The sequence below is a fragment of the Pelodiscus sinensis genome, chromosome 15, assembly GCF_049634645.1.
Source record: "Pelodiscus sinensis isolate JC-2024 chromosome 15, ASM4963464v1, whole genome shotgun sequence".
NCBI lineage: Eukaryota > Metazoa > Chordata > Testudines > Trionychidae > Pelodiscus > Pelodiscus sinensis.
Genome location: NC_134725.1, coordinates 26,953,990 through 26,978,521, shown reverse-complemented (window position 1 = coordinate 26,978,521; position 24,532 = coordinate 26,953,990). Strand labels below are relative to the sequence as shown.

The window sequence follows — 24,532 nt, the reverse complement described above, 5'->3', positions numbered from 1 at the left end:
ACGAGTTCCTGTGTTTTTGGAAACTACAGCCTTCTGCAGAGAGTTCTTTTTAAGAACATAGTTTTCTGTTTCTTCATACAGTGAGCAAACAAAAATGTCATTGGCATAAGCCAAAAAATACGTTTTATATTAATCTGGTAATTGTATCAAATTGCAAATTTAGTTGGTACATACTATAAAAATTGATTAAACCTATTTAAATCACTGACTTTGCAAAAGTGTTCCTTTCTAATGGTCAAAACCCACTAGAAATTAGATATACAGCTGGTCTCTTCTCAGTACTCAAAGGGCAACTATGCAGTGGAACATTTTACTGCATTATATTATTGTGAGTCTGAACAGTTTTTCAAATTCATTATTTTACTCTCTTCTCTTTAAAGCCAGGTGCTAGAAGCAAAATATACATCCAAACTCAAGGTAAGTTTTGAAATATTCTGTAAGGTATGTGCTTGCTTTGAAGTTTGCTACCGAATACCCTTGTAACGCCTACTTATGTACATTTTTCTGGTGATACAAAAGTCTTGCTGAAACAGCCATAGGATGAAAGCCTAGTTCCACTGAAGATAGTTTTGCTGTTAACTTCAGTGGACCAGGATTTCACCTCAGATCCTAGATTTTCACGTGAACTCTTGATTTTGGGTGACTCATGTTTCAGCTGCTCGACATGACACATTCATGGGTTTGACCAAAAGCACAGTGAAGTCAACAAGAGTCTTTCATAGACTTCAATGAGCTTTGCATCAAGCTCGTTTTGCCTAATTTTCAGAAAGTGCTAAGTATCCATTCTGGAAAAATAAGGCCCCTTTAACATGCCTCAAGTTGGAGCCACAAAATCAGAGGCTCACAAATAATATCTATCTATCTATCTATCTATCTATCTATCTATCTATCTATCTATCTATCTATCTATCTATCTATCTATCTATCTATCTATCTATCTATCTATCTATCTATCTATCTATCTATCTATCTATCTATCTATCTTTTTTAAATCTTGGTAGGACAATCAATGCAGGGAATGTGGTGTATGCTGTTTCTAAAGTACTATCTTCATCTATAGTGCCATCTAGGTATATTAATACAAATTAAGATCTAGCTTGGCATTTTAAATGTTGCTTCTTCAGCTTCTGCTCTCATTGCCTAAACTAACCAATTGTAAATTGGAAAAATAAAATATAATTTAATATAATTCATATAATTTGGTAGTGACATCAAAAGATTTGGACATGATATTTTATTCCATGATACTTTGGTATTTGTGTCACAACAATTCAGATGATTTTATCAAGTAAAATCTACATATGAGATGCCCAGGCAACAATGTACAATAATTCCTCATTTAACACTATAGATAAGTTTCAGAAAATGATCGTGGTAAGTGAAAACGTGTTATGCGGTGTCAATTTTACCATTGAAAATTATGGAAAAGGTGGGGGTTGCGTTTCAAGCGGTGGTGTCTGTTGGGACCGGGACATAAGGTTGTGGGAGAAAGGGCACTAGGTTACAGTAGGGAGGGAAGGTGTTTGGTTCTGGGGAAGTGAAGGGGAAGAGAGAGGAAGGGCATTGGGTTTGGAGTATGACCCTGTGATGGGTCTGCTGGGACCCACACTGCGTCCGGCGAGGGGGGAGGTCGCTGGGAAACAGCGTGGTGAGTGGCAAACCCTGCGCCACTTTGTAGGGAGGCAGGGGAAACCCTGCGCAGCCACCGGCAATGGGCTGGCTGGGGAAATCGTGTTATTCCGGGGATGGTCGTGTCATTCAAAAAATGTTCCCTAAAAAAAAAAAATCTTGCTATTGCAAAAACATGTTAAGCGGGCACATGTTAAATGAGGAATTACTGTAGTATTAAGAGACCAAGCCAACATTTATGCAAATAGGTCTGACTCTGTGGACTTCCTAGGAGTTGCACCCTCTGATTTCATTTGGCTCAAAGTATAAATACTGGAATCTAAATTGGAACAATGAAATGAAACGTTATAAAAATTCTAGGTGAGGAAATTTAGATGGAAAGGAAAAGCTTGAAATGGGAGCAATTGCAAGTGTGATTTAGAGTATTTGACAAAGACATTATTCACTCAGTGCAAGACTTCTAGACTATAGTTCTACCACCCTGCATCTAATAAATCATGATGTAGTTTTTCCCTTTGAATCCAGGAATTATGACCACACCCAGTGCATCTTTTAATTGGAAGAGATTTCTACAAAATGCAGGTAACATGTAAAACTGCTTTTATGCTTCTGAACAAATTGCATGAAGATCATAGTTCACACATGCTTCCTCTTCCTCTAACTATTTTCAGTATATATTCCTGATACGTTTGAATGATTTTCTGTTTTTGCCTCCATTCTGGAGGGGATCTTAGCATATGTAAGTTGATCTGTTATATGATTATTTTTTTTAGTGATTTTAAAAAGGAGGGACTAACAGTGGTAGGTAGAATAATTTAGTTAGAATTCTGTCATTGCTTGTTAATCACAGCAGTGAACTACTCGTGCTATATCTAATCCCATCCTTTAGCTATACTTAAATTTCCAAACATGAAATAGCCATTCTATTCTTAGGTGCAATGAGAGATGGACAAATGTTACCTGGAAATTTATTCATTTCACTCATGACCAAAGAGCAGGTACCTGGGCATACTAGTGATACACAAAAAATGTGGTGGAGGCTACTTTGACTTTGACAGAAGGGATGAGTAGGGCATCTGAAACAGCCGTTCAGACTTCCACAATCTAATCAAGTGAGTTTAATCCGTGACTTGGAGAGGTCAGATATCACTCAGTATTTGTACCTATACTCTATATAGACAAGACAGATTGGAGTATTGGGCCAAAAGAAATCTGATGAGGTTCAACAAGGACCAGTGCAGAGTTCTCCATTGTTACAGGCTAGGGACCAACTGGCTAAGCAGCAGTTCAGCAGAAAAAGACCTGGGGGTTACAGTGGCTGAGAAGCTGGATATGAATCAACAGTGTGCCCTGGTAGCCAAGAAGACTAATGGCATATTAGGGGCATTAGGAGGGGCATTGCCATTAGATCTAGAGAAGTGATTATTCCCCTTTATTCGGCTCTGGTGAGGCCACATCTGGAGTATTGCGTCCAGTTCTGGGCTCCCTGCTATAGAAAGAATGTGGAAGCGTTGGAGAAGGTCCAGGAGAGGGCAACAAAAATGATTAGGGGCTGGAGCATATGACCTACAAGGAGAGGCTGAGGGATGTGGGCTTATTTAATCCGCAGAAGAGAAGAATGAGGGGGGATTTGATAGTAGCCTTCAGCTACCTGAAGGGAGGTTCCAAAGAGGAAGAAGAGAAACTGTTCTCAATAGTGATGGATGGCAGAATAAGAAGCAATGGTCTCAAGTTACAGTGGGGGAGTGTGACGTAGTGGGGGGTACCTGGCTGGTTTCTATGCTGCTGGCTCTGGGGTAACCCCCACTGGCTGCCGTGGGTACCACGACCCAGCAAAACAGGATGAGTCACTATGCAAACGAGTATGGCCAGACAGCCCCCATGGAGAGGAACAAAGGAAGGTGGAATGCTGCCCTGGCTGGGGGGCAGGGCTGGAAGAGGGTTAGTGAGTTCCTAGCTGGAAGGCAGGGAAGAAGGAGCTGGGGAGGGGGGCTGGGACTCCCCTATCTCAAGGGGGGCACTGAGGCCTCTTAGCCCCAGTTCCTGTAACCAGATTACATCTGTGCTGCGCTGTGCTGGAGGAACAATAAACAACCTCCATTCTACTGGCTGGTGAAGTCTGTTCATGCCATTTCGGGGTGCAGGAGATGGGAAAACCCCGATGCGTCGTCACAGAGATGCCTACGCTGAATATTAGGGAAAACTATTTCATGAGGAGGATGGTGAAGTACTGGAATGGGTTGCCTAGAGAGGTGGTGGAATCTCTATCCCTGGAAGTTTTTAAGTCCCGGCTTGACAAAACCCTGCTGGATGATTTAGTTAGAGTTGGTTCTGTTTTGGTCAGGGGGCTGGATTCGATGTCCTCCTGAGGTATCGTCCAACCTAAGAGTCTATGTTTCTATATCAGAGGTTGGCAACCTTTTCAAACCAAAGAGCCAAATTAAACCAAAATTCAGAACGAGTGGTCAAAATGAGCCATAAAAGAGTGCCCATTTGTATGACTCCAAAATGCACAACTTACTATAATTGACATAATTGACATAGTGATTAATAACTGCATAAATGAAACATTGTACTCACAGATTTACTTAATGGGACTTCTGCTGCTACATCTTTTCACACATTTCTTTGAAGTTTACAGCATGACCGGTCAAATCTAGATTCATTCAGGCTGTCTTCTGTCAATCTTTTGGCAGAGGGCGTATGTGGGGGTGCAGGAGTCTGAGTTGGCGTATATGGGGGCTCAGGGCAGGGGGCTTGGGTGTATGATGGACTCAGGCTGAGACCTAGAGGAAGTGCAGGAGTGTTATGACACTGCAGCCAGATGGGGGCTGGATCCCAATTGGGGGCTTTTTGTCCAGGCTTCATTTTTAAATAAACTAAAATATGTTGAACACAAAAGGTTTCAACATTGTCTTTTTTATGGCAGGGGTGGGGAACCTTGGGACTTCTGAGAGCCACTGACCCTCAGAAAAATCAGTTGGGGAGACTACACAAGTGAGAAGCAAAAAAAAACATCCCTCCAAAAACCTCTAATCCTTACTGATGTGTCCCCCAGCTCAGATACCACACTCCGCTGGTGCTCCATCCTCATGGGGGAGGAAGGGAGGGAAAGGGAGGACTGAGGTTCCAGGCCTCAGGCCAGATGAACTCTTCTGGGGTTCCAGAGTTAGTGGATTTTGTGGGCCCCCCATAGGCTCTGGGGTGGGGCCAAAAACGAGAGGTCCAGTGTTCAGGACAGAACAGCCAGTGAGTGGGCTAGGGATGGGGGTTCAGGATCTGGGTGGAAGGTAGGGTGCAGGAATGGGCTGGGAATAGGGTATCTGGCATCAGGGAAGGGTGCAGGAGCAGGATGGGAGTGCAAGGTCACAGGCGAGGGGCAAGGGATGCAAGGTCTGGGCCAGGAGTGGGCAAAGGGGATGCCCTGCCATTCCCCCACCCCCTAGCCAATCAGGGTCAGCGTGAGAGGGAGTACGGAAGTGTCTTGAACCCGCCCATTCTGCAAGAGACCCTGTCCCTTCTGTGGTGGTTTACGGCCATTTCAAAAATTAGTGAAGTGGCCACCGGCCACTTGTCTAAAATTATTGCCCACCCCTGGTCTGGGTGGCACTTACTTTTTTCCCCCAGTGTCTGTAATAGGGTCTATTCATTGAAACAGATACAAGTCACTCCCACGTGTCAGCTATCCACTGCGCCACATGGGTTATGGCATAAGTTAGCATCCCAAGGGCCCAGTGTGGAATGGAAGCCACACCTTGCCAGGAGTGCAGGGAGTCTGGCTGGTGGGTCTGGGCATGGATGGGAACTGGCTGTGCTTTTTGTATCTCTCCAGGCTGGCCAGGATCCAGCCCACTGGCATCAGAAAGAAGGTGCTCAGGCCTGTGACAGACTTCAGCTGCCCCCATGGGGTTCTCCAGCAGGTGTGAGTGCATGGCGCACATGGGTGGTACAAGGCAGGGGAGGAGCAGTGCACGGAGCAGTGTGCACATGGCCATGGCAGCAGTGTTTCCTTTGTGAGCAAGATGGTGGCTGGATCTGCTTTTTGCACCTCATGCTGTTCTAAGGTTCCCTGTCCCAGGTATGAGTTCCTGCTGCTCCATTTGCCAGATTTTGGCCAATGGAACAATGGGAAAAGCCTCAAGGCAGCGCACGTGTTCTGCAGCTGGGGTAAAGGAAGGGGGAGGAGGAGCACGCTCTGGCTCTGTCTTCTTCCCCAATCATACAGCAAATCTCGGGGCTTTCTCCACCTCTCCCTCCCCCAAAAAGCCAGCACTGGCTCCAGTCTTGCTGGTATGCGAGGCTGGATTATGGTGGGAGTGCATGTGGGCTGAGCTTGAGCTGCGAGTCATATTTGGCTTCTAAGTGTGCCATATGTGTCTTGTGAGCCATACATTGCGTACCACTGCTCTATATGGCCTCACCATGAAGACTATCCTAAAAAATGAGAAACGCGCTTCGACTTCTGGACAGGTATTATGCTGCCACTGAACTATTTGGCAACTCTTTTACAGTGATAATTTATATATATCAGTCTGGGCTGAAACTTAGTTTCAAAGCAGGAGAAAATTTTGGAAAAGAACAGATTTGTTTTATTAATAAGTCTTTTAAATAGATAATTAAGGTATTTCAGTGAGAACATGATGACACTCCTAGCACTGCATCTAGAGTTCATAGACATCAAGAATAATCATCATGTTATTAGAAATGGTTGAAAAAATTCAGAGTGAACTTTGTCAAAAATATTTTGTGAGATTGATTAGATTTCTATGAACTTTGCATGGATCCCAGTTTGACAGCAAGAGTCCGGTCAGCTTCACTCCTGGTATGACATTTGTTCTGATGTGGGATGGAAAGTCTTCCAGAATCTCAAAAATTTTCCTGGGATGGAAAAACTGATTTTCCACTAATCTCTAGTTATTGTTATTAAATATTTAATCGGGTACCCTGACGGACTTACAGTCAAAATGTTTAGATGCATTTTTGAATTGCCCATTGAGTCTGTTGGTTAAAATGCCCATTAATTAATTTAGAATTAATATGCCTACTTTACATTTAAAATACTGGAGCATAATGATGCCTTTGAGTACTTACTCACTTGAACAGTAAGTATAAATACTTTAAAAATTATAGCTCCTCTAACCTGAAAATTGGAAAGTTGATATTTTTTCTTTTCAGATTGAAACACAAATCATTTTCTGGGCTCAGAGCACCTTTGCCGGTTTTCAGCCAAGAACAGCAAAACCTTGCTGACTTACTTATTTGAATACAAAATAAATACATACATGGAAGCAGACTGGATTCAGCAAAGGATTTGTCCAATTCTGGGGGGCATGGATGGGAATCAGAAATGCAGAATGACTTGTGGCGAATGAGAGTTCTTAGGTGATAAATCTGAGAAATTGTCCAGATTGAGTGTCATTAGAGGAAGTTTTGGGACAAATTGATAAGATTAACAGTAACAAGTCACCAGGACCACATGTTATTCACCCAAGAGTTCTGAAAGAACTCAAATGTGAAATTGAGGAACTATTAACTATGGTTTGTAACGTATCCTTTAAATCAGTTTCTGTACCTAATGACTGGAAGATAGCTAACATGATGCCAATATTTAAAAGGAGCTCTGGCAATTACAGACTGGTAAGTCTAACTGGTAGGTCAGTACAGGGCAAATTAGTTGAAACTACAGTAAAGAATAAAACTGTCAGACACCTAGATGAACGTAATTAGTTTGGGGAAAGTCAACATGGTTTCTGTAAAGGGAAATCATACCTACTAGTGTTCTTTTGAGTTTCAAAAAGATCTCGCCAAACAAAGTGTTTGGGCAACAAAATGGCAAGTGAAATTTAATCTTGATAAATGTAAAATAATGGACGTTGGAAAAAATAATTCCAACTACACGTACAATATGATGGGGACTAATTTAGCTATAACTCCTCAACATAAAGATCTTGGAGTTATTGTGGATTGTTCTCTGAAAACATCCACTTGGTGTGTGTGACGGGGCAAGCCTGCACAACGCGGGGGCGTCCCCCCAGGAGGCATTGTTGGGCGGGAGGCTAGGCAACCACCGGCGTTCTCCCGGTTGCTCGGCAGCCGCGCAAGACGCCCATAGCTCCGGCGCGGCGGGTGACGTCAGCCGGAACGCGCCACGACGATGGCCGCGTTACCATGGCAACGGGCCGACTCTCAGATGGAGGGGCGAGGCCGCCGCGACGTGCTGGCGCCATGGTTCCGGCGCCAGATTTAAAAGGCCGGTCAGAGGAGAGGACAGGGGGAATTCACTGCGGACGGAGGCAAACGGCGGGAAGAGCGATCAACGCATCCATCCCCAGCAGTTCCCCCAAGCGGTCCCCGATTGGAGACGGTGAGCAACTTGGACCCGGGGGCATGACGATGGGAAGGGAAGGAAGCAGCCCAGGGCAGAGTCAGGAAAGACTGGTGGGCTGATGAGTTAAGGGGGAACACCCCGTCAGCCAGGTCGGGTCAAGCTGAGTCCGTACCCTTAGGGCCCTGGGCTGGGGCCCGTGAGAGTGGGTGGGCCCGGGCCCCCCTTCCCCTCCCATCTTGCTAGGGAGAGGGAAACTGAAGATAAGCACGTCTAAAAGAAAGACTACGGGAAGTGGTTCGGGGACGTAGGAGTGAGAGCCCGGGGAGTACGCTGCGGAGCGACTTCGGGGCTTCACAGTGTGCAACAGCAGTCAAAAAAGCAAATAGAATGTTAGTAATCATTAAAAAGGGATTGAGAATAAGACAGAGAATATCTTATTGCAGGTATGTAAAACCATGGTACACTCACATCTTGAAAACTGCATACAGATGTGGGCACCTCATCTCAAAAAAGATATATTAGCATTGGAAAAGGTTCGGAAAAGGGCAACAAAAATTATTACGAGTTTGGAACGGGTGCCATATGAAGAGAGATTAAAAAGACTTGGGCTTTTCATCTTAGAAAAGAGGAGACTAAGGGGGGATATGACAGAGGTCTATAAAATCATGACTGGTGTGGAAAAAGTAAACAAGGAAAAGTTATTTACTTATTCCCCATAACCTAAGAACTAGGGGTCACCAATTAAAATTAATAGGCAGCATGTTTAAAACAAACAAAAATAAGTTTTTCTTCACTTAGCACACAGTCAGTCTGTGGAAGTCTGTGCAAGAGGATGTGGTGAAGTCTAGGACTTTATCTTGGTTAAATAAAGAGATAGATTCATGGAGGTTAGATCCATCTATAGCTCTTAGTCAAGATGGATAGGAATGGTGTCCCTAGCTTTTGTTTGTCTCTAAATGGATGACAAGAGAGGGATCACATGATGATTATCTCCTGTGTTCCCTCCCTCTAGGGCATCTGCTATTGGCCACTATCAGCAGACATGATACTGGACTAGATGGACCTTTGGTTGACCTAGTATGACTGTTCTTATAGCTTTGTTATTTTGCCTCCATTCTCATAATCTGGCAATCAGCAGCCCTTCCATCCTTTGAGGATTCTTTTAATTTTTTTAACTCATATCGAAAACATATACTAACATTATATGAGAATTGAGAAGATATTTTATATAATAGCTACCAAATGAGCATTCATAAATAAAGCCCTATGCCTGTCTACCCAAATCTTCCTACAAGCTTGAAGATATAAATTGGTTTCACAATTTTGCTAATGACAAATTAGAGCCGTCTCTTCTGCTAATGTAAACTAGAGTAATTCCTTGGACTTCAGGGGCTCTGTGTCATTTTATAGCAGATAAGTTTAAAGACACCATAATAGAGGCCCAACTTAACTGTATACCTCAAATTAAAAAACATAGCAAGAGACCTAAAAAAGAGTCACCGTGGCTTAACCACCATGTAAAAGAAACAGTGAGGGACAGAAAGGTATCTTTTAAGAAGTGGAAGTCCAATCCTAGTGAGATAAATAGAAAAGAACATGAACACTGTCAAATCAAGTGTAAAAATGTAATAAGAAAAGCAAAAAAAGATTTTGAGGAACAGTTATCCAAAAACTCAAAAAGAAATAACAAAATGTTTAAGTACATTAGAAGCAGGAAGCCTGCTAAAAAACCTGTGGGTCCCCTTGATGATCGAGCTATAGAAGGAGCAATCAAGGACGATAAAGCCATTGCGGAGAAACTAAATGATTTCTTTGCTTCAGTCTTCACGGCTGAGGACGTTGGGGAGATTCCTGAATCTACACCGTCCTTTGTGGGTGATGAATCTGAGGAACTGTCCCGGATTGAAATATCATTAGAGGAGGTTTTGGAACAAATAGAAAAACTTAATGTTAACAAATCTCCGGGACCGGATGGCATTCATCCAAGGGTTCTAAAAGAACTCAAATGGGAAATTGCTGAGCTATTATCAGTGGTTTGTAACCTATGCTTTAAATCGGCTTCCGTACCTAATGACTGGAAGGTAGTCAACGTGACACCAATATTTAAAAAGGGCTGTAGAGGCGATCCTGGCGATTACAGACCGGTAAGTCTAACTTCAGTACCGGGCAAATTAGTCGAAACAATAGTAAAGAATAAAATTGTGAAGCATGTAGAAGAACATAATTTGTTGGACAAAAGTCAACACGGTTTCTGTAAAGAGAAATCCTGTCGTACTAATCTGTTAGAGTTCTTTGAAGGGGTTAACAAACATGCGGACCAGGGGGATCCAGTAGATATAGTATACTTGGATTTTCAGAAAGCCTTTGACAAGGCTCCTCACCAAAGGCTCTTGTGTAAATTACATGGCCATGGGATAAGAGGGAAGGTCCTTTCTTGGATTGTGAACTGGTTAAAAGACAGGAAACAAAGGCTAGGAATAAATGGTAAATTTTCAGATTGGAGAGGGGTAACTAGTGGTGTCCCTCAAGGGTCAGTCCTGGGACCAATCCTTTTCAACTTATTCATAAATGATCTGGAGAAAGGGGTAAGCAGTGAGGTAGTAAAGTTTGCAGATGACACAAAACTGTTTAGGATAGTCAAGACAGAAGCAGACTGTGAGGGACTCCAAGAAGATCTCACCAAACTGAGTGATTGGGCAACAAAATGGCAAATGAAATTTAATGTGGATAAGTGTAAAATAATGCACATCGGGAAAAATAACCCCAACTTATACGTACAGTATGATGGGGGCTAATTTGGCTATGACAAATCAGGAAAGAGATCTTGGAGTTATCGTGGACAGTTCTCTGAAAACTTCCACACAGTGTGCAGCGGCGGTCAAAAAGGCAAACAAGATGCTAGGAATTATTAGGAAAGGGATAGAAAATAAGACCCAGAATATCTTACTGCCCCTGTATAGAACTATGGTACGCCCACATCTTGAATACTGTGTACAAATGTGGTCTCCTCACTTCAAAAAAGATATTTTGGCCTTGGAAAGGGTTCAGAAAAGGGCAACTAAAATGATTAGGGGTTTGGAACGGGTCCCATATGAGGAGAGGTTAAAGCAACTGGGGCTTTTCAGTTTAGAAAAGAGGAGACTGAGGGGGGATATGATAGCGGTCTATAAAATCATGAGTGGTGTGGAGAGGGCCGATAAAGAAAAGTTATTTATTAGTTCCCTAACTAGAAGAACTAGAGGACACCAAATGAAATTAATGGGGAGCAGGTTTAAAACTATTAAAAGAAAGTTCTTCTTCAAACAGCGTGTAGTCAACCTGTGGAACTCCTTGCCAGAAGAGGCTGTGAAGGCTAGGACTATACTAGAGTTTAAAGAGAAGCTAGATAATTTCATGGAGGTTAGGTCTATAAAAGGCTATTAGCCAGGGGATAAAATGGTGTCCTTGGCCTCTGTCTGTCAGAGGCTGGAGAGGGATGGCAGGAGACAAATCGCTTGATCATTGTCTTCGGTCCACCCTCTCTGGGGCACCTGGTGCTGGCCACTGTCGGCAGACAGGATACTGGGCTGGATGGACCTTTGGTCTGACCCAGTACGGCCGTTCTTATGTTTTTATGTTAAGTTCTGGCCTCTTAAACTTTCAGTTAAAAAGGTGTTTATTCCAGAAATGCTGTAGGTGATGGGAGCTAAAACAATGGTGCTTGACCGGAAGAGAACAAAAAAGCAGGATCTGAGGTATCCGGTAGTCATAGAAATTCAGAGTTACAATAGCCTGACAGGTTGCACTGAGATTCATAGATTTCAGTGATCATTGTGATCATCTGATCTGACATCCTGAACAACACATGCCATACAATCTTGCATTGAGCAGTGTAACTTCTGGAACACAAATGCAGCACATGCTACTGTAAAGTTGACAGGTGGAACCAACCCTGGAACCTCTGGAGCTTTGTGCATGCACCTTCAATCTACAGCTTGAGCTAAAAGTGAGCTGACTATTAGCAAAAGCTGTAGAGGAGACTCATCGTTCTCTGTAAGTGGTCTCGGTGCCACTATGTGGAAAATACACCACACCCAGCTGTACGTGGGTTACACTACTTCGTGCTATGTCTCTAGGGGAAAAGTAGGTGTGTGGATCATTCATTTATGTGTGCAGTATGTCTGCCATAAGCAGTACCACGCTGGTGTAGACAAATGAATTGTGCCTTCACAGAACGTTTATGAGCCACAGCAATGTTACACTGAGTTCCTATGTCAGCCTTTCAGTAAAAGCAAGCTCTTCTAAACTTTCTCCTTTAATGGCTCATCTGGGCAACGGACTAATTTTAAAAAGCCATTTCACCTTAACTTTGATTATTAAAGCTCCTTTAGCCACCAAGAAAAATTTTCAGGCTTTTTACCCTGAATTTTTTTTTTTTTTGGCCTCTTGTTCATCAGTCTGATCTCCAATAGTAAAGCTGTTTCTTCCTCCAGTTATAAATGAATCCACACTGTTCAATTGCTTAATCACTTCAGTAAATGCGTGTCATTATTCAGAACCCATGTCCAATTTTAAATTGAGCTTTGTGAGGTTATTTCGTTCCCAGTAAATCATAGCACACTAGCACAGCACCACTAAGATTAATAATTTTCAGAAGTATAATGATTTGTCACTAGCCAGTATAGCCCTAGCATTGATTGGATCCTGTGTCTTGTTATTTCGTGATTAAAGGAACTGCCGGGTCAGGAGTGCAATGGAGAAGAAGATTCCCCATAAATACAATTTGTCTGATATATTAAAGGCACTTTTATCCTAATGTACTCTAATGCAAAACTGCAAAATAATTCATTATTCACATAAAAAAGCAAACAAAATGACTGTGACTTCCTTGTCTTCTAAGCAATAACTTGAAAACGGACAAAATTATTCAGTGTGTATTGGTTTTATGACCAAGTGCCTCATCTAATTTGTCTTTATCATCAGTCCTGCTCTTCTTTCTGTATTCAGAGATGGACTGCAGGTCTCATCAACTCTTTCCCTATGCCCTGGTAACATTTAGAACATGTTCCATTACAGCAGATCAGGTCTGGTTGTTTGTTATTCTCCAGTAAGCACATAATTAGAGTCAAAGGGAGCAGAAAGATGCTTTTCATGCCATTTGCAATTTCTAGATCCCATCTCTTATACTCTGAATTATGGCAAACTTGTAACAGTTACTGACAAATTAGAAAATATAGCAGTGACAATATTTTCCTCAAAGTAGGGCCATTTTGATTTAGTTAAAGCATGCATTTGCTGAGTGCAGTGCACTTTAACCAGATCATCTACTATTTATGTGATCCTATGACTGCCCAATCTAGTTCATCTTATGAAATTTACTACCTTCTGTCATGTATTCACTACTATATCTATCCTGTCTCTATAGGTGATTAACAGTTTTTTCTCCAAACACTTCTCCTAATAACTGGAATGTATTTTCAGTAGTGTTCTCCATGTTATATGCCCAATTTGTCAGCCAGTACCTAGCCATACAGTTCCGACCAAAGTAACTGGGAGCCATAAATGCTCAATTTCCCTGAACACCTGGTCATATAGTGCTAAGTAAGTGTCATTACATCAGTGGACTCTTTAGAAAACTTTATTTTTTCCTAATTGTTTATGCTCCACTTACATAATCCAACATAGTACTAAGTTCCATATCCTTGGTGATGCCTGATACTCATGCTGAATATAACTTTATATTTAAATAATTCTGTTAAAATCAGTCACACTGTACATGAAGTGAGGTACGTCTATACTGTAGCCTTCTTGTGGAAAAGCATATGCAAATGAAGAGTTGCGTGAAATATTGCTATGCTCTATTTGCATAAGAGCAGATATTTTTTCACAAGAGGCTTTTGCGCAAAAAGGAACTCTGTAGACAGCTCCTTTTTGTGTAAAACCCCCTCTCTTAGGAACATAAGAACGGCCATACCGGGTCAGACCAAAGGTACATCTAGCCCAGTATCCTGTCTGCTGACAGTGGCCAGCACCAGGTGCCCCAGAGAGGGTGGACCGAAGACAATGATCAAGCGATTTGTCTCCTGCCATCCCTCTCCAGCCTCTGACAGACAGAGGCCAAGGACACCATTTTATCCCCTGGCTAATAGCCTTTTATGGACCTAACCTCCATGAAATTATCTAGCTTCTCCTAGTATAGTCCTAGCCTTCACAGCCTCCTCTGGCAAGGAGTTCCACAGGTTGACTACATGCTGTGTGAAGAAGAACTTTCTTTTAATAGTTTTAAACCTGCTCCCCATTAATTTCATTTGGTGTCCTCTAGTTCTTCTAGTTAGGGAACTAATAAATAACTTTTCTTTATCGGCCCTCTCCACACTACTCATGATTTTATAGACCTCTATCATATCCCCCCTCAGTCTCCTCTTTTCTAAACTGAAAAGCCCCAGTTGCTTTAACCTCTCCTCATATGGGACCCGTTCCAAACCCCTAATCATTTTAGTTGCCCTTTTCTGAACCCTTTCCAAGGCCAAAATATCTTTTTTGAGGTGAGGAGACCACATCTGTACACAGTATTCAAGATGTGGGCGTGCCATAGTTTTATACAGGGGCAGTAAGATATTCTGGGTCTTATTTTCTATCCCTTTCCTAATAATTCCTAGCATCTTGTTTGCCTTTTTGACCGCCGCTGCACACTGTGTGGAAGTTTTCAGAGAACTGTCCATGATAACTCCAAGATCTCTTTCCTGATTTGTCATAGCCAAATTAGCCCCCATCATACTGTACGTATAGTTGGGGTTATTTTTCCCGATGTGCATTATTTTACACTTATCCACATTAAATTTCATTTGCCATTTTGTTGCCCAATCACTCAGTTTGGTGAGATCTTCTTGGAGTCCCTCACAGTCTGCTTCTGTCTTAACTATCCTAAACAGTTTGGTATCATCTGCAAACTTTACTACCTCACTGCTTACCCCTTTCTCCAGATCATTTATGAATAAGTTGAAAAGGATTGGTCCCAGGACTGACCCTTGGGGGACACCACTAGTTACCCCTCTCCAATCTGAAAATTTACCATTTACTCCTACCCTTTGTTTCCTGTCTTTTAACCAGTTCTCAATCCAAGAAAGGACCTTCCCTCTTATCCCATGGCCATGTAATTTACACAAGAGCCTTTGGTGAGGGACCTTGTCAAAGGCTTTCTGAAAATCCAAGTATACTATATCTACTGGATCCCCCTGGTCCGCATGTTTGTTAACCCCTTCAAAGAACTCTAACAGATTAGTACGACAGGTTTTCTCTTTACAGAAACCGTGTTGACTTTTGTCCAACAAATTATGTTCTTCTACATGCTTCACAATTTTATTCTTTACTATTGTTTCGACTAATTTGCCCGGTACTGAAGTTAGACTTACCGGTCTGTAATCGCCAGGATCGCCTCTACAGCCCTTTTTAAATATTGGTGTCAAGTTGACTACCTTCCAGTCATTAGGTACGGAAGCCGATGTAAAGGATAGGTTACAAACCACTGATAATAGCTCAGCAATTTCCCATTTGAGTTCTTTTAGAACCCTTGGATGAATGCCATCCGGTCCCGGAGATTTGTTAACATTAAGTTTTTCTATTTGTTCCAAAACCTCCTCTAATGACATTTCAATCCGGGACAGTTCCTCAGATTCATCACCCACAAAGGACGGTGTAGATTCAGGAATCTCCCCAATGTCCTCAGCCGTGAAGACTGAAACAAAGAAATCAGTTAGTTTCTCCGCAATGGCTTTATCGTCCTTGATTGCTCCTTTTATAGCTCGATCATCTAGGAGACCCACAGGTTTTTTAGCAGGCTTCCTGCTTCTAATGTACTTAAAAAACATTTTGCTATTTCTTTTTGAGTTTTTGGCTAACTGTTCCTCAAAATCTTTTTTTGCTTTTCTTATTACATTTTTACACTTGATTTGACAGTATTCATGTTCTTTTCTATATATCTCACTCGGATCGGACTTCCACTTCTTAAAAGATACCTTTTTGTCCCTCACTGCCTCTTTTATACGGTGGTTAAGCCACGGTGACTCTTTTTTAGGTCTCTTGCTATGTTTTTTAATTTGGGGTATACATTTAAGTTGGGCCTCTATTATGGTGTCTTTAAAAAGTTTTCATGCAGCTTTTAGGGATTTGGCTCTAGTCACTGTGCCTTTCAATTCCTGTTTTACTAACCTCCTCATTTTTGTAAAATTCCCCTTTTTGAAATTAAATACCAGGGTGCTGGACTGCTGAGGTGTTCTTCCCACCACAGGAATGTTGAATGTTATTATATTATGGTCACTATTCCCGAGCGGTCCTGTAACGGACAAGGGCTGTTCTTCCTGAGGAATATAAAGGATAAACAGAGTTAGAAGATGTATTGAGGATATCAAAGACATATTCCACTAGTGGACATAGTCATCCAAGATTCAAACTCTGGAAGATAAAATAATCATCTCAGACAGAATTTGAAATCTCAGCAAGAAACCTGTCAATACTCTTTGGTAGGAGATCAGTTAATACTTTGAAATGTTTAGGAGACAAAAAAGCAAAAACAAAAAAACCTGAAGTTTTCAAGAGAGATTAAAGATTTGGTATGGTTCAAAGTGAACAGAAAGAGTGATTTGAGAATGGATTCAACCTCACCCTCTGGTCATAACTTAGGCATAATTTGTGAACAAAAGCAAATGCAGGAAGATAATCCTAAATAATGTGGACCTAATATAGAGCTCTAACAGTCTTTGAAATACAAGTGAAAATCAAGCTGAAGTCAGGGATTTAAAAAAATTAACTTTGCTTGACTTTGACCTAGCATTCATAAGACAGTGTTTGTTTATGTGTAACTCTGTACCACAAATTAAGTTATTTAAATACACAAATACTATGTATCTAATCTCTAATATATATTATTTTCAAATCTTAAACTATAAAAAGTAAAACAAATGTTAAAGTTTTGGAGGGAGGGGGCAGGGGTATTAGAATTATAAAATAAATTCTGTTAAAAATAAGCACTCTAAATGAAAATCCTCAGAAGTATGTTTTTTCCCCATTGGAGTTTTGTGAATGCATTTCATGAAAACAGCCATTAAAACCTCTAATAAGAAAAAATATCTGTATTTGAACGAACAGTTTAAAACTAAGTCATGTGTGATTAGATGTTCTCAGACAGCATCCTCGCCTCCAGCAAGTTAGAGTTTGATATCACCCAGACACATAGACTCCCGAGGCTCTGCAGTAAGATTTGTAAGAAGACTTTTATACTATATAACTGAAATTGCTCTATCAGATTTTTCTTGATGGTTCATATTGGGAGGGTGTTAAATCAATTTGCTATTTTAAAGTTCTGTGAGGTGACGATGGTTGTCTTTTACTCTTGCCATTAGCATAAAAATAATGTAATCAGGAATGCCTCAGAAATAATTCCTGAGATGCTACTTAGTTTGTTTCTCAGTTAAAATGTCTTGGCAGCTAAGGCATGGATTATTTTCAAGGCCCCATTCACCTAGTACCATGCTATATCTCAGTTCTGAAGGAGAATCTTTGTTTTTACTTCCTAACATATTATGTAATCTTTTTATATATAAACCTTGGCAACATCTACCCTAGTTTCTGTGGCCCTCACATTATTGCTGCAGGGAGGAAACTGGAGGATTTCCATAGTAATAGATCTTCCAACACCTTGGATTTAGTACCACTTCACTACTTGATACTAATCAAATGACTGCCTCTTAAACAAAATACAGATAGTCTTTCCCAATTAAGAATCAGTCATTGTCATTTACTATTAATAAACTAAATATATTCTCTAGGAAATTCTTTTATTAGGCTGTCATCCTGACAGAGGTCTTGTCTACATAAAAACTTCCACTCATTTTATTACGCCAGCTCAGTTAAACTGCCTTAATAAAACTAGTGAGAAGGTAACTCTGTCACCAAGTCCATGGCAGTTCTGCAAAGTAGGAATGTAAAGGACTAGTCAGTTAGTCAACAGGATAGTCAACTTCCCTCTCCCCTCCCTCCATTCTTCCTGCCTCTATCAGATAGAAGGGGAGAATGGGGAGGGGGGTAATTAAAAGCAGCAGTGCCTCACAGAGCCTAGGGTCAGCTTTTCAAAGCAGAAGTGCCCATGTGGAGCCCAGAGTCAGCAGGGCTTCCTGCTGGCCCTGGACTCCATGCGGTGTTCCAATTTTGAAATGCACAAGAGCCCCAGCTGGAGCTCTTGTTTATTTCAAAGGCGGAACGTGGAAGTGCTTATTGGCTAGTCAAGTTGTCGATGGAAATTCCATTGACTACTCTACTAGTAAATTAATCACTGCTTAACATCCCTGTTGAAAGCTTGTTAATAATCGGGCCAACTGCAGTGATGGTGTTTGCTTTAGTGACACTTATCCACTAAGAACTGGAGAGAGAATGCAAACATTGGATGGCAATCATATGATAGTGCCATTTGAGCACTGTCTGCCTCGGCTGGATTTGAATAAAGTACTCAAAAGAAAAAAGGTTAAAAATCCGGTTTTAGGATGTCATTTCTTTGTAGTTGGTTCTTAAAAGACGATCTATTATTTCCTCAGTTTTATTTTAAAAAGCTCTATGACCTTATGGAATACATGGTAAAAGATTTTATTTTATGGATATAGGAAGAAGTCTATATACATCACAAATAAAGCTCAAAGGAAGGAAAATATTAAGGACATCTATACGAATACAGGGGCAGAGATTCTAAGAAAAATTTCAACAATTTCTGTCTTTCTTCCCACCTAAAGTTATAATTATCTGTTAGTGACATTCTAGTTGCTTGCTGTGAAAATGATTGATGTGACAAACTCAGGATTATGATTTCAGATGAGGAACAAATTGTAGGAGCTGAACCAAAAAAGATCTTGTTTTCATGCAGAAGTGTTGTATAATCAGAGTTCTATCTAACCAAAAGGTTTTCCAAAAGACACGCTTGATCTTGAGAAGCTTTTTGTATTTTCACTGTGCTTTTCAGCTGAGAAGTTCAAAACACTTTACCAACATTACTTGGTTACAACTTCATAACATCTCTTGTGGAATTATATTTATTTTACAGATAGATACATATAGGTCGTTTGCCATTAAGTGATTCACTCTTGATCAGGTGAGTCAAGAACACAGCCAGGCATAGAATAGATTTATATAACTGTAGGACAGAAAGGAATTTTGAGCAGTCATCCAGTCCAGACCCCCGTACTTATGTCAGGACCAAGCACTATCTAGATCATCCCTAATAGATATTTGTCAAACCTGCTTTTAAAAATCTCCAATCTCCACAACTTCCTTAGGTAATTTATTTTAGTGCTTAACCACCTTGACAGTTAGCTATTAGAAAAAATTTCTTAACGTAAACCTCTCTTGCTGCAATTTAAGCCCATTATTTCTTGTCCTATCATTAGAGGTTAAGGAGAATAGTTTTTTCCTTCTCCTTGTAACAAACAACATTTGGTTTCTTGAAAATAGTTATGTCCTCTCTGTCTTCTCTTTTCCAAACTGAACAAACCCAGTTCTTTCCATCTTCCTTCATGGGTCCTGTTTTTTAGACCTGTAATATGTTGAGGCCAGTTGAAAACTAATCAGTGTGGAGTACAATGGAAGAATTTATTTCCTTTGTCTTACCTACAAGACTCCAGCTAATACATCCCAGAATGTCGTTTGCTTTTTTTGCAACATTGTCATACTGTTGAGTCATATTTCATTTGTGGTCCACTATGAAACCCTGCCCCTAATCCTTTCCCCTTTTCTATCCTAGTTATTTCCCATATTGTATATGTGCAACTGATTGTTCCTTCTTTAAGTGGATTAATTAGCCTTTGTCCTTATTGAATTTCATCCTGTTTACTTCAGAACATTTCTCCATGTTGTCCAGATCATGATTAAGAATCCTATCCTCCAAAGCACTTGCAGCCCTTCCCAGGTTGGAATCATCTGCAAACTTTATAAGTAGATTCTTTCTGTGCCATTATATAAATCATTAGTGAAAATATTGAATGGAACTGGACCCAGGACATATCCCTCTGGAACTGCTCTCATCAACTATGTCTACACAGCACCGTTATTTCGGAATAAGCTATTCTGGAAGAGATTTTCTGGAATCGCTTATTTCGAAATAACGCATCTACACACAAAATGTGTTTTGAAATAGCACTTAGCTATTTTGAAATAGAGCATCCACAACTGATTGGACATTGAATTGCATTTAAGACCATCCAGAACCAGTTCAGGCAGGGCATCAGGTCAGTACTTGCTTTGTGTACTGACAAGATAGCTGCTTGAGGCTATCTGAGGGCTCGTGCTTAAAGGGATGCCCCTGGACAGCTGTTTCTCAGGTTTCTCTGCTTGCTTGCCTACATCTCTGAAGGACAGCAAAGTATTTTTTCTTTTTGCTCTGGTTGCCCTGCTTCAGGACACCACAGCACTCTCTGCTATGCAGCTGAAGCTGCCTCCAGGAAGTCTTCAGCTCTTGCAGCTTTTGCTGCCGGTCATGCAGCGCTTTCTGCAGGCTGCCTTCCACATTCTGCTGGAACCCAGCCCTTGTGGCAGTCCCTCCTTGGTTATGTGAGGGCACTCACAGCTGGAGGCTGCCCACCATAGCTTGGAAGCCTTGCCCTGCTGCATCTGGTGTCTGGACACAAGTGCAGATTGGTGGGACTACATCGTTCTGGAATGCTGGGGAGACCAACAATGGCTCCAGAACTTCAGAATGAAGAAAGGTACCTTCCTCAAGCTCTGTCAGTGGCTCACCCCTGCCCCGAGGCAACGGGACACGCATGTAGGCTTGCCATCCCCCTCCAGAAGTCTGTTTCCATTTCCCTCTGGAAACTCTCCATGCCAGTTCGGTGTAGGGAGATTGACCATCGGGGCACTGGTTGTGCAGGTATGTGGCATTCTCGGGCTACTGTCGTAGGAGGGGGGTAGAGGGATAGAATGAGCTTCCCTAAGGAAAGGGGGGGGGGGTAGAAGTGGAGGTGGTACAAGTCCCCTCCCTTGGAGGGTTTGTTCTCTTCCGTCCTCACAAAGCCCTGGTAAGGGTGGGCATGATTGCAGGGATTGCACGTGGGGAGGGGGACTAGGTGAGAGTAGGGAGTAAACTCTCAGGCACCCCTATGATTCTTGGTTTGTCTCCTTCTGCAGGTGGCCAGGGCCATCAGCAGCATCCTGATGCACAGAGCCATCTGCCTGGCAGATGAGGACACTGTCATCGAGGAATTTGATGCCCTGGGCTTCCCCAACTGTGGGGGGAGGGCTAGTTATTAAGGGGACCCACATCCCTATCCGTGTTACAAACCACTGGGCATCAAGCTACATCAATTGGAAGGGATACTTTTCGGTGGTCCTGCAGGCCATGACTGACCACCGGGGTCAGTTCACAGACATATATGCCGGGTGGTCGGGAAAGGCACATGACGCACGTGTCTTCAGAAACTTGAGTATATTCCAGAAGCTGCATGCCAGATCTTTCTTCCCCACCCATCTGCCTGGTGAGGGATATGGCCTATCTCGTGCACACATGGCTCACGAATTCCTTCCCTGGTTATCTCAACCTCAACCCCTCACAACAGGCATTTAATGACAGGCTGAGCAAGGCCCGCATGGTGGTCAAGGTGCACATCTCAGGGAGACCAGTGACACTCCCCTGATACACCCAACTGAGGGTTTCTGCTTCACCCCTCACTGCCATACCCCACGTACCCCTCCTTTTCCTGATGAAAAAATAAAGACACTTTTTTTGGAAAACTTAACGCTCTATATTTTACATAACTGGGGGGAGGGGTGTCAAAGAAACTAGGGAGAGACTGGGGAAAAAGGAGAGGTGATAGGGTGGAAGAAGGGGGGTATTGAAAACCTTGGAGGAGGGAGCTGGAAGGGGGACAAAGGGGAAGGATAGGCTCAGGACTGGGTGTGGCACCGGGTTCTGTGGATCCCACTGCCAGAGATGCCGGGGCTTCAGCATCCACTGGGGGATAGGGAGACTGTGGAGGGAGGAGTGACAGCAGGAGATGGAGCAGAGGTTAGAGCGGGAGGAGGCAGCATGCTCTGCACAAGGGAATGCACATCATAGCACAGAGAGGGGCCCTGCACAAGCAGCTTCTGTCAGCTCTCCAGCCATAGCTGCAGGTGATGGATAGTTTGGTGCAGGGCCCAGAGTGCCACCAGGTGCTGCCTCTGGTATTTGTTCATGGGATGGGTGTGCCTGTGGAAGCTTCGGGTCTGGGAGGCTGTCCTGGGTGGTGTTAACTGCCCTGAGGTGGTCCAGCTGTGGAGAACAAAGATAGATGGTCAGTCATCCCAGGGGACACAGTGCCTGGAGCCCAGCCCCTGTCTGCGAGCCAAGATCAACAGTTCTCAGCTCTGTGTCAGGCGATGTGCTTGGAGCTAGGCCATGTGCGCATTGGTCAATGGCCCCAGATGTCCCCAGAAGTGGGGGCTGATACAAGTGCATACCCATGAGCCATGCACAGGACTGCTTTGGGTGTGTGTGTGTGTGTGTGTGTGTGTGTGTGTGTGTGTGTCCCCTGCCTCCTTGAGGTGGCTTGTGGAGGGAGGGTGTCCCACCCCATGGTCAGGAGCATAGCAGGCCTCTCCAGACACCCTGTGCCCAGTAGCCCAAGGATCCTCTGAGGCAACCTCCTGGGGTCATGTACCCAAGAGAGGTATGGCACATGCCCCTATGTGCATAGGTTGCTGCGTGATCCACAGCCAGCAAGGGCCAAGCGAGGAGCACCCAGCTTCCCCCAACTCAGCCATCTCCTCTACCCCCTGTATGAAGGGAAAGTGATGGCACTTAGACGATGTTCCTTCTCCAGCCTCGGACAACACCTGGGACCCGTCCACAGGGAAGGTGTCAGGGTCCTGGGTTAGCTGTGTGCTGAGGCTGGCCTTATCCGGGTCCTGGTCCTTCTCCTCGTCGCCATTCCTTGCCTCCCTCCTCCCGGGGGGATGACGATGGTAGTCTCCAGCCCGGAGTCGGATCTCTTTCACCTTCATCTTCACCTGTTCTTGGGTGCAGATGTGCCCCTTTGCTTCCCAGGCTGTCTGCCATTTGACCATAGACGGCCGCATTCTTGTGTCTAGTGTGGAGATCCTGGAGGTTCATTTGGCCTCCCCATCACCCCAACCTCAATAAGGTCCAGGATCTCCGCACCAGACCAGGAAGGCACATGTCTTTTGCAGCCCCTGGCAGGCTGCTGGGAGCTGTCTGCATGCTCTTGGGGAGCAGTGGAGGGCTGGGTGGCATCATGAGGCTGGTTCATTTTGGGACCTAAATTCAGTCAGGGGAAGCTGCAGGGGTGGTTTAAGGCTGTCGCCTGCTGTGAGCCACAAACCCTGTCTGCAGAGTCTGCAGCTTTAAGGGCCCTGGAGGGGGAGGAGTTCTTCTGTGTGTAGACAGAGTGGCCAGCAGGTCATCCTGGGAAGGGCTGGAGGCCCCCTATTTCAAAATAGCCCCTATTCTATGTCTACACAGCCCCTATTCCGAAATATCTATTGCGGAATACGTGCTATTCGTAGAATGAGCTTTACAGAACTCAAAGTGGCTTATCTGCTATTTCAAAATTATTTCAAAATTGTGGTTTTGATGTGTAGACACTTGCAAAGTTATTTTGGAATAGTGGCTGTTACTCCAAAATAACTTTGCTATGTAGACACACCCATCGTGTCCTTCCATCATGATTATGAATCATTAATAAGTATTCTCTGGAAACTCTATCTATGTTATATTTTCCTAGTTTGTTAATGAGAAGATCATACAGGACTGTATCAAATGCCTAACCAAAGTCTAGATATAGCACATTTACGAGTTCCGCCCTATCCATAAGACTTGTTACCTTGTCAAGGAAAGTTGTCAGGTTGGTTTGACATGATTTGTTCTAAGAAATCCATTCTCTTACTTATCACCTTATTATCTTCTTGGTGTATGCAAACTGATTCATTAATTATTTGCTCTGTTATCTTTCCTAGTACAAAAGTTAAGCTGACTGGTCTATAATTCCCTGGGTTGTTCCTACATCCCTTTTTATAGATGGGCACTGTATTTGCCCCTTTCCTGTCTCAGATGTCTCTTCAATCAGCTCCTTGACTATTTTAGGATGCATTTCATTAGGCTCTGGTGACTTGAAGCCATCTAACTTGTCTAAGTAATTTTTAACGTGTTCTTTCCCTATTTTAGCTTCTGATCCTATCCCATTTTCACTGGCTTTCACTATGTTAGGCAGCTAGTCGCCAACAATCTTCTTGGTGAAAACTGAAACAAAGAAGTCATTAAATACTTCCGTCATTTCCACATTTTCTGTTGTTATTTTTCCCTCTTCATTGAGTAATGGCCCTACTCTGTCCTTGGTCTCCCTCTTTCTTCTAATTCCTAGCCCCTTATTATAGCTACAAGACAAAATTTTGGAGACCAAATTCTATGGTAGTGTGATTGCACTGAAATCAGTGGAGTTATGCCATAGAAAAATTTACCTGCTCTCTTTATAGTGAAATTATACTCTGATATATCATTGTAAAAGTGGCAGCCCTTTTAATGAACTATTAATGGTGGTCAAGTTTGTTCCATTTACAAGTTTG

The 24,532-nt window shown here is 42.8% G+C and overlaps 1 protein-coding gene across 8 annotated transcripts in view; it reads left to right on the top strand.

The window, feature by feature from the left end:
* The window catches only part of GLT1D1 (glycosyltransferase 1 domain containing 1), a 170,684-nt gene that overhangs the window by 74,917 nt on the left and 71,235 nt on the right, over positions 1–24,532 (top strand). For 7 of the 8 annotated variants that reach the window (XR_012895997.1, XM_075898465.1, XM_075898463.1 and 4 more), the window contains exons 5-6: positions 381–417; positions 2,155–2,211. Coding sequence is in view for 7 of the 8 variants with exons in the window: in XM_075898465.1 (XP_075754580.1) it covers positions 381–417; positions 2,155–2,211 (94 nt within the window). In the remaining variant the exon portion in view is untranslated. Of the gene's footprint in view, positions 1–380; positions 418–2,154; positions 2,212–18,117; positions 20,844–24,532 lie in introns of those variants that run through there. The other variant, XM_075898464.1, reaches the window with a different exon arrangement.